The 15,426-nt window shown below is 40.3% G+C and overlaps 1 protein-coding gene across 1 annotated transcript in view; it reads left to right on the top strand.

The window, feature by feature from the left end:
- SLC17A6 (solute carrier family 17 member 6) overlaps positions 1 to 5,878 on the top strand; it is a 30,757-nt gene extending 24,879 nt beyond the window's left edge. The window contains exon 12 of the mRNA XM_075188410.1: positions 1,986 to 5,878. Within this exon, the coding sequence (XP_075044511.1) occupies positions 1,986 to 2,324 (339 nt within the window). The 3' untranslated portion in view covers positions 2,325 to 5,878. The remainder of the gene's footprint in view (positions 1 to 1,985) is intronic.
- Positions 5,879 to 15,426: the final 9,548 nt, after the last annotated feature.

Raw genomic sequence — 15,426 nt, 5'->3', positions numbered from 1 at the left:
ATATATTTTTGAAGTAACATACGAAGAGTATATAAAAAATTTAGTTCAATTATTAAATTATATTCCCCGTTTTATAACTTGAGGATGAAAGATTGTTACTTATTTGTTTTCTGTAGCCTTCTGGCTGAAATGCGGCATTTAAGTTTACCTGATCATCTGCAGAACTAATGACTAACCAATGGTGCAGCAACATTGTTTCACCAAAGTAGGAAGTCATCAGTAGTTGTGGCTGCCTGTCTAGCTCTATTTTACTGAACGGGGATAGGAGTAGATAGGATAGAAACTGTCATAGGCGTTTATTAAAATATAAACTAAAAAGCAGCAGAACAGTTAATGATAATAATTTGCAAATCAGCTTATTTTGATTGGAGGGATATGAATATAAAAAATACGTTGGAGTTTTCTTTTAGAGAAACAAAACATATCAAATCAGAGCAGTTACTACAATTAAATAATATATAAAATGTGCTAAAATATCTGTAAGAAATTATGAAATGTCACCATGTGAAAATGTTTAAATGTAGCTTATAGGAGATTTCTACACATTCTTTTAATTCATACTGACAGCAGCTGAGATTATTTCCAGATTTATTTTACCTACATAAAGAACAGTTAAATGTGTCAGCTTGTCGGCAGCATTAAGGGTTAATTATTTCTAGTGCATATTGCTATTATTTTTTCGTATTAATGGTGCAATCCTACTTATACTTTATTCTATAACAGAAAGGTTTGCACTTTCTTAACTTGAAGATGAAGCTGGCCATTTTTTAGGAGGGTCTCTGATCACTTAATGTTACCTTTGCAAAATCGCTCTGTGGGAGAGATTTATAAAAGTCTCTCTCCTGGAAACATTTGGTTTCTACTTGTTCCCCGGAGAGTGTAACTTGATATCTTAGTCTGAGCCAATCAGTCGTGGATCTCCTTGATCATGTGATGTCATGAAGGAAGGGGCAGGTTTTATGTTATGTTATAAATGTACCAAATCCTCTCTGCTGAGTATGTGACTGTGTTTGCCCAGCTAATGACCTGACACTTAGCAAATTGTAAATCATTAATAGAAGCTTGATTCAAAACCTAAGGAAATGGAAAACGCCATTAAGCCTGATTCAAGACTGAACGCAACCGGGAGGTTGACCTGCTCTCCCGGCAGCCCGGGAGGTCTCCCAGAAATGCGGGAATCTCCCGGACATTCCGGGAGAGTAGGCAACTATGCGTAAAAGAAAAGCAGCTAATGAATCTCTACAGACTGAAGTGTCTTTTACATTTCTGTCTCCATTACTGAAGTCATGTTGTCTTACCTGTCAGTCTTTGATTAAATCTTGGTCTCCATGAAAATGGCCACCTCCATTGGCATCAATACATGGACATAAGACACAATTTCTGAACTGTGTCATCATGCCACAGATGGCGAAGCCAACCACGTCTTGTACTGGCTCAGCATTAGGGAGAGTGCCAGACTCTTCAGGGAGTGAGGGAGATCACCCCTATTTCAGGGAGTCTCCCTGACATTCCGGGAGAGTTGGCAAGTATGATATAATATTATTATCAGTCAGATAGTTCTGCTCATCATCTAACAGGATTGGATGGGGCGTAGGGAATCAGAGTTGTGTGCAAGACCAGACAACTGTTTGACTACTGTTTGTTAGAGCGCTATAGACCAAACAGTTATTACATATAGAAAGTCCATAGCAGTCTTAACAGATGCTAAATTTTCACCCTAATGTAGCAGGACAAAATATTAGCAATGATTTGCAGCTCGTACATTATCATTAGTTAGAGAACTAAAAACTATCCATAGACAGCCGTAATGGCGGTGGTATCTACAGAGTAAAAGCAGTCACTGCATTAAAGAAAATTATCTATTCATTCATTTTGAATACCAATTCCCTTCTAATAGGAGTTAGCTTACCAGTAAATATTTATTTTTATTTGCTTTTCAGTCTTCATATTGCGTTAAGTTGACTTTAGCTTCTTTCTCCTCGCAGAGTCGTGAAGAATGGCAGTATGTGTTTTTGATAGCAGCTCTAGTCCATTACGGCGGAGTTGTATTCTACGGGCTTTTCGCCTCCGGAGAGAAGCAGCCTTGGGCGGACCCCGAGCAGACCAGCATCGAGAAGTGCGGCTTCATCAACGAGGATGAACTAGCCGAAGAAACCGGGGACATTAGTGAAAATTACATAAACTACAGCGCCACAAAATCCTACGGCGCCACCACGCAGGTCAACAGCGGCTGGCCCAACGGCTGGGAAAAGAGAGAAGAGTTTGTACAAGAAGAAGGACGAGAGTCGTATCATTATAAGGACGAAGGAACTTACTCATCCTAACAACTCCCAACATAGATAGTTACGTTTCATAGTGTCCGTGATGAAATTCATTGTGGTGTTTGCACAAAGTGGTGGATCATGTACAGCACACATACACATCAAGACCAGATCCTGCTTTGGTAATGAGTAGCAATCTGTACGAGTCGACAGATAACAATTCACTTGGCTTGGTTCCTCCGTCATTTGGATCCATCTTGGGTTTCAGTTGACAAGACCATTACTTACGGACTTTACCACTTACTCTTTAGACGCAGTATCTTAGCTAGTTGTTCGAAGCACAGTTAGACATAGCACATCGGAAACGTAGATCCATTTCGTTCCAAGATAACCAGCCATAAATGAACCTTGACCCTCGGAAGATGCCAAACGAATGCCACGTCTACAAGATTTTGAAGAACGGTGTATTTTAAAACTCTAGCAGATCAATGATTACCTACAAAAATCTGGTTGTCTCACCAAAAAAAAAGTGGATATTGAACAAATTGACATTTTAACCGGCGTTGGATTGAGAACAAAGAATAGGGAAACCAAGATACACTTTGATACAACGTACAGAAGTTTAACGATGGATCTGTCTATCGAATCGAACAGGAATATTTGAACCAGCAGTTGTAAAATGAAGGAATTAATGAGATGGGAACAAGAGACAATATTAATCCCGGAGGTTACTAGCTATCTGAAGTCATGAACGTTCATTGATATATTACACGCCTAGAAAACCGGCTCTTCGATTTTTCCTTTGCCATTATGATCAAACGACTGATACATCAAGTGACGTAATATATAAATATTATCAGGGTGAGATGTACTGTATGAACATACAAATATTTTCCACATAGGTATTTTTTTGGACATAAACTATATGATACATAGTAGCAATTTCTTTACTGTTACTTAATCAATATTCAGCTAGCGACCCTTTAAAGTTCTTTTATGTTGGCTAAATGTAGAGATGCATTAAATTCAAAACAAAATAAGAGACTTTTGCCAGAAATATCAGGCTACATATTATATACGTTTTATAACTACACCACTGGTTTCAAATAGTGGTGTATATTTGATGTAATCTAAACTTGATGAAGTTATATCTAGACCAGCAGATGAGCTATCTTGATCATAGATATTTAAAATAACAATTATTTCCAACCTTGGATTTTCATTATTGCAGAAAATAGGCACAAAATGTTTTATTTGCACAAAACATTCACCAGTTTTGGTGGTCCTGTCACAGAGCAGAGTAAAATACTAACCCCCTCCTCAGATAAATTCCCTTGAGTTCATTTTTCCATTCCCTCGGCCTTGGGTATATCTAACCGGGAAGGAACACCAAATCCCTGTTTCCTGTATTAGGTTCATGGCTAATGATCACCGAAACAATTGGTCTACAGAATACGTCCAGAACTACAAATACTACCTGTACCTCAACAAGTAGAATATTAATATTCTTGATATGGTACATTATATACATATATGCAAAGCTTACGGACAGGTATTAACCATGGGTACAGTGGCCAATTGACTTGACGTAACCTTCAGCTCGGTCATGTGCTCGATCGGCCCCTGGCTAGAATTAGATTATCCATACACTGACCTATGGTAGTTGTGCGGATATATATTATATTTTGCCTCTAGTATCAGAGTAGATAGAAACATGTAATGCCTATACTGGATTCAACACATTGTTCTAAGTTTAAAATGTTAAATGTACATAATGTAACAGTAAAGCTGGTGGTACTACATGGCTGGTGATATGGGGAAATTGGCTGTAATACTGAAGGGGGGCCCATTGGTATTGTACTGTGAGGGCTGGGTTTCCTCTTTTTGGGAAAATAAAAATAAAAACATTACATAATCTTCCTTTAATCCATCAGCAATTTAGGTGCATTGTGGAGCATCGTATTAGAAAGTACAAGTAACTTTAGTACATGAGTAAATCTCAGTAAATAGCTCCTTTTTAGCACCAGAAATTGTATGATCTTTGAAGAATATTGTCTAGTTTTGCAGCAGTCACATGAGGAAAGTCTCTGTAACACTTGATGAATAAATCGATGAATAAAATGATAGTTATATAACTGCCAACATTTCAAATGAACAAAACAGGGCATTAAAAAGTGCTGAAACTAACCTGGATACAATTTTGTTAATATTATAAAGCGCACAGAGACAATACCTGGCAACAGTTGTGAATTTGGCGGTAGAAAAGGGTGTGGCATCACTGGAAATAGGCGCAGCGTGGTGGATAGGTGAAGGCTTGGTTTGATCGACTTGCTGTTGTGACCTATTGTATCCCAATTTTCCATTTGGGAATTTTGTGAAGTATGAGAGACCTTTGGAAGTCACTGTCATATGGATCTCAGTAAAGGAACTAGTAGAACGTAAGAGAAAAGTGAGAAAGTCTGAGGTTATGTTAATTTTCATAAGTTTTGTACTTCTGAAGCTTAAAAAGCCATATTACATGAGTTATAGAACAGCTTTAACTAACTTTTCACCTACTGCAATTGATAAGTGACTATCCATCTTCTTAACATGTCAACCTCATTTACGGTCCCTGTTCTCTCCTAAACACATACTCTATATTCCCCATATTAGTTCTCTTACATTACAGGGCTGGGCTAATATAGATATTCATAGACCAGGCACCTACCACCCTCCTGCTACACAGAGTGTTGGGAGTAATTTTATGGGCAAACCCAATATATACAACTTATAGCTGTACAGCTCCTACAACTAGGAAGTAATGACATCACTAAGGAAGAATATACCCCAAGATGTAGCCAGATACTAGTGAATTGGCAACTCAAGGATACGTGTGTAGTCACCCAAGCAATAGTGATGTTGGAATTGATCCAGCTATTTGGTCCAAGTGCCAAACCCAACGCATTTCACCCAACTTGGCCACTCACAAGTGGCCAAATTGGACGACAATTCTGTTGTTTGTTCTTGGTCAAAATCGCTGGGCGTGTCTCCATCTTAAAGCAAGTGACTAAATGATGAAGTACTTATAGGCGTGGGCCTTACGGGGCATAGGATTTATTTTGGAGTGTATTATGGAATACCTTGAGTTACTCCCACAACCCCACCCAAAAGGCATAAAAACTATAAAAATAGATATTGTTACAAATAAAACATCAAAGCTTTAAGATCATAACTATATATATATTACAAATAATATATTAACTATAGAAATGTTTTCATTTTCTTACCAACGCATTTTATTGTTTTTGTTTTTTTGGACATACCAAGCAATAACTCAAGTGAAAACTGCAGGATTTACATTGTTTTTTAAATCTATCAGTTATTTGAAATTGCCTGGAGCTGGTGTTTGAGACCAAATGGTAACGTAATCTCACGTTGTCCACATGAGCAATCTTACCATGATGCATAAACCAACAACAAGCATACGACGGTTCTATATGTGTGTTAGTGAGCCCTTTTTATTCTGTCTGTTGTACCGTGTTAGTAATTTTGGAGGCTCTGCTACTGCAATATCCACCATGGAAATTCAAGGCCGAAAAAGAAAAAAAAAATGCAAAAAAGATTCAGGGCCTTGAAAATCTTGGAAAAAAAATATCTGCTTCATGCCTCAAAGTGATGTGAAATGTGACCATAGCATTTGCTGTGATTAATGAAAAAAAAAAAAGGTGGACGGTGTCACTTTTGTTGGTGCAAAAAGTGTTAATAAAATGCTATATTTATCTTTTTGTAAAAAAAAGAAAGAAATATGTTTTGTCATGTTTTTTTAAATGTCTCGTACGGATGTCTCTCACTTACTAGTATGAATTATGTTGCACAGTTAGTCATTAAATTAAATTAGCTTAGATAACTACAAACTATGGTTCCGATAGTAACATTACCCCCACCCATTGTTTGCCTTCTCTTTTTCCTTTGCCTATGTCGGAGATCACATTCTAAAATATCACAACAGTGCTTTGAGGTGACCTCCCTCTCTTTCGCATTATTCACTCACAATTTAGTATAAGCATTGAACTTACTACAGGGTTACAGGCCAATCAGCAGCTCTAACATTGAAATTTTAGGCTGACATTGACAAAAGTCGAGTGATATATAGTAGATATGTCATGGGTTATCCGGACCAAGTTGCAAGGTGCGAGGGATAGTGCAAAGGACAAAACACCTGCTTTCAACCATTACTTCCGAGAGGTTTAGTGATCATGTATACTAGCCAGCTGCCTATCATCCTGCCATCATCACATTTATGCTTTTTGTTTGTCTTATGCAATCTTTAAAGGATACATTAAAACTTCTTTTATTCAGCAGCTCATTGCAGATAAAGGGTAAATATAGGCCCAATGTTACTCAATGAAAGACATTTATGAACCTAAGTAGTTCTGCAAGTACCGCTGTGACTACAGAGGACTCTTCACTATTATTGGAGATACCTGAACTGCAAAATTAGATTTTGTTTTGTGGGACAATTGTTTAGATGATCAGAAAGTGTTGTAGATTGTACCTATATGAAGACATTCATGATCTTGAGAGCACCACGGGGCTTTTTAGCAAACTGACCGAAAATATACATCAATTCCAAGTTGCTGTGTGGTGATGTTTTCACTTGTACAAGATATGTCCCATTTTAAAACTACAATAACAGAGCACACACTGGCTGCTTAGATGGACCCTTAACTTGCACAATGGGGACATACACTTGTGGACACATAAAAATAAGCAAAATTGTTGTCGGCTACATTCATCAGTCCCATGTGAAACGCGTCGGTCCCTTGTGAATACCAGCAGTTGGTACCGAGCATAGAAATGGTCATTTCTACTGCCCAGATCTAAGGTGAAAGTGGACTGATTTGCTTTTAATGCAAAATTGCTGAACTCAATGCGTACCCAAAATCTGATTAATGATGTATAAAAATTGCAGAACCGCAGTGCTCCTCTGTAGGTGCTGGTTCGTCTACCACGTTTCAAGGTGCATAGCCTTGGATCTGCGTACAGATAATCAATCTGCGTCAAGCTTTGTGAATACATCTGGAAACATGCGCGATGGATACAAGTGCAACATCACGCCAATGGCCAAACTACTGACACTCTAGGCTCACCCCCGCATTCATTTTATCGTTTACACTTTACCCCCAAAATCACTGCTCGCTTTAGTTTCATTTATGTATTACATTAATTATAAGAGGGGCAGGGGGGCAACGGGTCTATATTACAAGTGTCGATTTTGTGTATTGAAGGTTTTTTTTTATATTGCTTAAAGCACCTGTATAAATGTGATTATCAGCTGGACATACTTTTTGTAGGGGGTTAACGGTGCAAAGTAGTCCTTTATATAAGCCCTATCCCCCATCAAATTGACTACCGCTGTCTCACAAACCTGACTTCATCTATTCTGAACTGAGTAGCATTAAATATATTCGGTCAGATTTGATTGACCAGATGTTAGGACTCTGTAATTGTGATGAATCTGGCCTGCAGTACCTCTGTACTACCAGAGGTGCCGCTGTGGTACTCGGACCATTCTCCTTACCTGCAGGAGTTAATCTCATTAACTCCTGGATGTTAATCACCTGTGGCTGGCTCTTAAGTAACTGCCTTTCCCTGCATCCTGTGCAGTTCATTGTTTGTTCCTGGCTGCTGCTGTTTGTTTGTTTGTAAATCTTGTGAATATTCGGCTCCCGTCTGATACTCGGACCTCTGCCTGTGACCTAACAACTCCTGATTGCTGCCTGCATTGACCATATTTCTTGTGACCCCAGTTACATATATATTGCTGCCTGCACCGACCCTTTGCCTGGTGTTTGACTCTACCTACCATCTGTGATACCACTTTCCAGCCTCAGGGTCAAGGTGCCCGCTGTCTGTTCCCCTGCGTTCGCTGTGTTTCATCATCCAGATTTGCAGCTCGATCTGGCTTCTCTCCACTACTTGCTCTATGTTGCTCTCCAGCGCCATCTCCACACAGGCTGCAACTGGCATTACACCCATCCTGTACCAGCACCTAACCCAGTGTTTGCTAACCTGTGTCACTCCATGTGTCGTGAAACTACAAGTCCCAGCATGCCTTGCCAATATATAGCAGCTTATTGCTGGAAGGGTATGCTGGGACTTGTAGTTTCAGAACACAGTTTACCCCTTATATCCTGGAGCCTGGTGTTGCTATAGACTGACCCTTGCCTAATCATTATCTGCATCTGTGGCTCATATCTGGTAATCCTGCTACCCTGTGCTGCAGTAACCCTTCGAATGCTGGAACCTGTTGTGGCTATAGACTAGAGATGGTCACTGACCCCCGTGTTTTGGTTTTGGATTCAGTTTTGGATCTGGATTACCGTCGTGTTTTGGTTTTGCAAAACCGCCATTGCGTGTTTTGGTTTTGGTTTTGGTTTTGGTTTTGTTTGGTTTTGTTTTGCTATTTTTTTGGAAAATCCATGTTTTTGGGCCTAAATTAACCCAATTTAGTGCTCCAACTGTTTTAGAGACAAGTAATCTAATTGTTGAGGTAATAAATCATCCAAAAAAACAGTTTAATTCTTCGTTGGTAGGCCTATTCTACACACAAAACAGATTGTCTTCCTCTCCATCTATGCATATTGGCAATGCAGCCATCGTCTTTGAATGTATATTACACCCTACACTTATAGTTAAATATGTAAAGAAATGGAAAAAGCCAGTTTGGTTTCTGTCTCTCAAGGCCCCCCTCCACTTGTATAAAATACCAAAAAATTCAGCCATTATAGACTGTACAATATTAATTGACATGGAGAAAGCCAGTTTGGTTTCTGTCTCTCTAGGCCCCCCTCCACTTGTATAAAATACTAAAAAATTCAGCCATTATAGACTGTACAATATTAATTGACATGGAGAAAGACAGTTTGGGGTCACTCTGTCTCTCTAGGCCCCCCTCCACTTGTATAAAATACTAAAAAATTCAGCCATTATAGACTGTACAATATTAATTGACATGGAAAAAGCCAGTTTGGTTTCTGTCTCTCTAGGCCCCCCTCCACTTGTATAAAATACCCAAAAATTCAGCCATTATAGACTGTACAATATTATGAAAAATGGACAAAGCCAGTTTAGGGTCACTATGACACCCTACCCTTAAGGATAAATTGCCCTAACAGCAGCCTTTCAAGATGGTATGTGATATGGAAATGCCACAAGTCCCTTTCCTCTTTGGGGGTAGATTGCACCCTACACTTACATAGAAAGTTTTAAAAAGATGTTATCGGCATCATCTTCAGCTTAATCCTCACCCTCATCAGTGTGTACGTCATCATCACAGACTATCAATTCATCGCCGCTTGAATCCGCCATTAGAGAACAGTCAGTGCTTGGATGTCTTGGATGGTGAAGGCCTTCCTCGTGGAAGATGTAGTTCATTTTTATAAACATCATTTTCTCCACATTTTTGGGAAGTAACCTTCTACGGCGATCACTGACTAAGTTCCCTGCTGTGCTGAACACTCGTTCAGAGTACACACTGGAGGGTGGGCAGCTTAGGTATTGCAAAGCAAGTTTGTACATGGGTTTCCAAATGGCCTGCTTTTCTTCCCAGTAAGGAAAGGGACTGTCTGACATTTCCATATCAACTACCTCTTGAAAGTAATCCTCCACCATCCTTTGCATGTTTATACTCATATTGGATGGAGTTATGGGCAAAGTGACACATTTTTTTGAAAAATCCTTCAAACCAGCCCAGATGTTAAATTGTTCTGGTCTGCCCCCTGTGTCTTCCCTGCTTCTTTTTTGGAAATTTAATTTTTTACGAGCAACAGCTTGAGAAAGTGAAGGAGGACACGTCGTCAAGCCGAGGCCCGGTTCAGCGGACAACTTGCTGAGCAATAGCTCCTTGCAAAAGTTCACATCTCGCTCATTTACAAGTAAAGACTCAATGTAGGTTTTAAACCTTGGATCAAGCACAGTGGCCAAAACGTACTGATCCGAGTTCAAGATCTTAATAACTCGAGGATCATTGTGAAGCGAATTAAGTACTTGATCGACAAGGCCAATATACTTTGCTGAATTGCTTGCTTTCAGCTCCTCCTTCATTTTCTCAAGCTGCTTTTCCAATAGTCTAATTAAAGGAATGACTTGGCTCAAACTAGCAGAGTCTGCACTGACCTCACATGTCACAACTTCAAATGGTTTCAGCACCTTGCACAGCACTGAAAGGATTCCCCACTGTGCAAGAGTGAAATACATCCCCCCTCCTTTCCCAATGTCATGACTTGTGCAATATGCTTGGATGGCTTTGCGCTGTTCCTCCATCCTCTGAAGCATGTACAGGGTGGAATTCCACCGAGTTACCACCTCTTGCTTAAGTTGGTGGCAGGGCAAGTTAAACTGCTCTTGGAGCTGCTGTAATCTCCTACATGCTGTGGCTGAATGCCTGAAATGGCCTGAAATTTTACGGACCACCGAAAGCATCTCCTGCACCTCACGGTTATTTCGTAGGAAGCTCTGCACCACCAAGTTGATGGTGTGAGCAAAACAGGGAATATGTTGGAAATCACCCAGCTGTAATGCTCGCACTATATTGTTGGCGTTATCTGAAATGCCATACCCTGGGGAGAGTCCGAGTGGTATAAGCCATGCATCAATCACATCTCTCAGTTTGCGTAACAAATTGTCAGCCGTATGCCTGTTAGTGAAGCCGGTGATACAAAGAGTGGCCTGCCTGTGACAAATGTTACGTAGTGGTGTACATGCTGCTGCTGTTCCTGCTGGTGAAGGTGAATGACCAACCCAGTGGGCTGTCACAGTCATATAGTCTTTGGTTTGGCCACTTCCACTTGTCCACATATCTGTGGTTAAGTGAACAGTGGGCAGAATGGCATTTTTCAGCGCAATCTCTACATTTTTACACACTTTTTGGTATAGTTGTGGAATAGCTTTACGGGAGAAATGGTGTCGCGATGGAATTCTGTAACGCGGACACAAAACCTCAATTAACTGTGAAAAACCAGCTGCGTTTATTGTGGAGATTGGACGCAGATCTAACACTAACATTGCAGCCATGGCGTCTGTGATTCGCTTGGCGACTGGGTGACTGCTGTCATATTTGCTTCCCCTCGCAAATGATTGTTTCACAGTTAATTGCTGAAATGCAGGACTGCTCATTTTATTAACCTGCCTCTGGGATGACGATTCACCCCCCCCCCAGCAGCAACAGCAGCAGCAGGACTAACGCTTTCTTCAGAGGAATCAATAATAATGCCGGAGTCATCCAGCCTTAAGTGGGATGCCGGGCTAACTCCGAGCGCTACTGAGGATATTGATGAGGATGGTGTGGTGGGTGTATTTTGTAGCCGTCGGTATGTCGGTGAGCGGAGGGTCTTAGCTGATGAGGGAGTGCTTGTATTCTTTTGGGAAGAACTTTCAGCTTTTCCCAACACTTTGCCATGAACTCTCGTTAAATGGCGTAACATAGACGAGGTTCCGAAATGGTTAAGGTCCCTCCCTCGACTGACTGTGGCTTCACATACACTACAAATGGCTATACAATTGTTGTCTGGATTTGGGTAGAAATAATTCCACACATAAGAAGTGGATTTTTTTGTTTTATGCCCAGGCATGACAATGGCCTTTTTCTTGTCACGTGCCAGAACTGCTGCCACTGGTGCAGGACTTACACAAACAACCTCATCCTCATCAACATCCTCATTAGCGCCCTCGTCGCCTACACAAATCTCCCCCTCATCCTCTTCTAATTCCAAAGTGGCATCCTCAATTTGGGTATCACCGGCTACACTCGGGCTATTAAGGCACACATCAGCAGAATGCTCACGATTAGACATCCCACTGTTGGATGGACTCTCCACAGGGATTGTTGTCATTTGTGAATCAGAGCAAATATTCTCCTGTAATGCCTCACTGTTATCTTGCAGCTCGGCTTTGACGCGTAACAGTAGTTGTGCACCAATTGTAGGCTGGGTAACTTTTTGGGATCTGCCACTAATAGCCAAAGGTGAAGGCCTCATTCTCTCTTTGCCACTGCGTGTGTAGAATGGCATGCTTGCAATTTTTTTTTTATCGTCACTTAACTTTTGCTCAGTTACACTTCTTTTTCGCTTCAATACAGTAAATTTTTTTTTGGTTTTTGTTTTTTGCACTAATTTGAAAACACTCTGTTGTTTGACATCGCCTTGGCCAGATGACGTACTGGGAACACTAACATCAGGACTGGTGACAGAACCTGGTTGCTCATTCAGATCATATGTGGACTGCTTTGAATCCATTCTGAGCGCAAACCACTGGGGAGTGCTAAAAATTATTTAGTAGATACTGCTGACAGTTATGACTTTTGACAGCCAGAAATATTAATGCACAATTAGGGAGGACACCCCAAAAGCACTGAGGAGTGCTAAAAATTATTTAGTAGATACTGCTGACAGATATGACTTTTGACAGCCAGAAATATTAATGCACAATTAGGGAGGACACCCCAAAAGCACTGAGGAGTGCTAAAAATTATTTAGTAGATACTGCTGACAGATATGACTTTTGACAGCCAGAAATATTAATGCACAATTAGGGAGGACACCCCAAAAGCACTGAGGAGTGCTAAAAATTATTTAGTAGATACTGCTGACAGATATGACTTTTGACAGCCAGAAATATTAATGCACAATTAGGGAGGACACCCCAAAAGCACTGAGGAGTGCTAAAAATTATTTAGTAGATACTGCTGACAGATATGACTTTTGACAGCCAGAAATATTAATGCACAATTAGGGAGGACACCCCAAAAGCACTGAGGAGTGCTAAAAATTATTTAGTAGATACTGCTGACAGATATGACTTTTGACAGCCAGAAATATTAATGCACAATTAGGGAGGACACCCCAAAAGCACTGAGGAGTGCTAAAAATTATTTAGTAGATACTGCTGACAGATATGACTTTTGACAGCCAGAAATATTAATGCACAATTAGGGAGGACACCCCAAAAGCACTGAGGAGTGCTAAAAAATATTTAGTAGATACTGCTGACAGATATGACTTTTGACAGCCAGAAATATTAATGCACAATTAGGGAGGACACCCCAAAAGCACTGAGGAGTGCTAAAAATTATTTAGTAGATACTGCTGACAGATATGACTTTTGACAGCCAGAAATATTAATGCACAATTAGGGAGGACACCCCAAAAGCACTGAGGAGTGCTAAAAATTATTTAGTAGATACTGCTGACAGATATGACTTTTGACAGCCAGAAATATTAATGCACAATTAGGGAGGACACCCCAAAAGCACTGAGGAGTGCTAAAAATTATTTAGTAGATACTGCTGACAGATATGACTTTTGACAGCCAGAAATATTAATGCACAATTAGGGAGGACACCCCAAAAGCACTGAGGAGTGCTAAAAATTATTTAGTAGATACTGCTGACAGATATGACTTTTGACAGCCAGAAATATTAATGCACAATTAGGGAGGACACCCCAAAAGCACTGAGGTGTGCTAAAAATTATTTAGTAGATACTGCTGACAGAAATGACTTTTGACAGCCAGAAATATTAATGCACAATTAGGGAGGACACCCCAAAAGTACCGAGGAGTGCTAAAAATTATTTGGTAGATACTGCTGACAGATATGACTTTTGACAGCCAGAAATATTAATGCACAATTAGGGAGGACACCCCAAAAGCACTGAGGAGTGCTAAAAATTATTTAGTAGATACTGCTGACAGATATGACTTTTGACAGCCAGAAATATTAATGCACAATTAGGGAGGACACCCCAAAAGCACTGAGGAGTGCTAAAAATTATTTAGTAGATACTGCTGACAGATATGACTTTTGACAGCCAGAAATATTAATGCACAATTAGGGAGGACACCCCAAAAGCACTGAGGAGTGCTAAAAATTATTTAGTAGATACTGCTGACAGATATGACTTTTGACAGCCAGAAATATTAATGCACAATTAGGGAGGACACCCCAAAAGCACTGAGGAGTGCTAAAAATTATTTAGTAGATACTGCTGACAGATATGACTTTTGACAGCCAGAAATATTAATGCACAATTAGGGAGGACACCCCAAAAGCACTGAGGAGTGCTAAAAATTATTTAGTAGATACTGCTGACAGATATGACTTTTGACAGCCAGAAATATTAATGCACAATTAGGGAGGACACCCCAAAAGCACTGAGGAGTGCTAAAAATTATTTAGTAGATACTGCTGACAGATATGACTTTTGACAGCCAGAAATATTAATGCACAATTAGGGAGGACACCCCAAAAGCACTGAGGTGTGCTAAAAATTATTTAGTAGATACTGCTGACAGAAATTACTTTTGACAGCCAGAAATATTAATGCACAATTAGGGAGGACACCCCAAAAGCACTGAGGAGTGCTAAAAATTATTTGGTAGATACTGCTGACAGATATGACTTTTGACAGCCAGAAATATTAATGCACAATTAGGGAGGACACCCCAAAAGCACTGAGGAGTGCTAAAAATTATTTAGTAGATACTGCTGACAGATATGACTTTTGACAGCCAGAAATATTAATGCACAATTAGGGAGGACACCCCAAAAGCACTGAGGAGTGCTAAAAATTATTTAGTAGATACTGCTGACAGATATGACTTTTGACAGCCAGAAATATTTATGCACAATTATGGGGGACAACCCAAAAGCGCTGGGGAGTGCCAAATATGAAGAAAAAATAATAAACCTCTATCCTCCTCTCTGCACTAGCGATTTTGGTTAGAGCAATTGCAAGAACAATATTGCATTCTCTGTCCCTGCTCTAATTAGCCTATGACTACACCCTGCTCTCTCCCTCTGTCAAATGGCGATGGATTGCTGTGGAGGCGTGTATTTATAAAGTTGAAGTATCGCGAGAACCGAGCCCCGAGATCCGACGGCGTCACAATGACGTTCGGCCTCGATTTGGATTCGGAATGGGCGGGAGAGTACCGAGCTGCTCAGCTCGGTACTCGGATACCCAAAGTTCGGGTGGGTTCGGTTCTCGGAGAACCAGACCCGCCCATCTCTACTATAGACTAAACTTTGCCAATAATCATTGTGTACTTTATTATGTCCTATCACCGATCTATGAACTGAGCTGCTGCTTACACGTTGTCCGCATCTATTGACCTTCCCTGTATCTCT

Source organism: Mixophyes fleayi, chromosome 10 (assembly GCF_038048845.1).
Source record: "Mixophyes fleayi isolate aMixFle1 chromosome 10, aMixFle1.hap1, whole genome shotgun sequence".
In the NCBI taxonomy this organism is placed as follows: domain Eukaryota; kingdom Metazoa; phylum Chordata; class Amphibia; order Anura; family Limnodynastidae; genus Mixophyes; species Mixophyes fleayi.
This window is presented reverse-complemented; position numbering and strand designations above follow the sequence as displayed.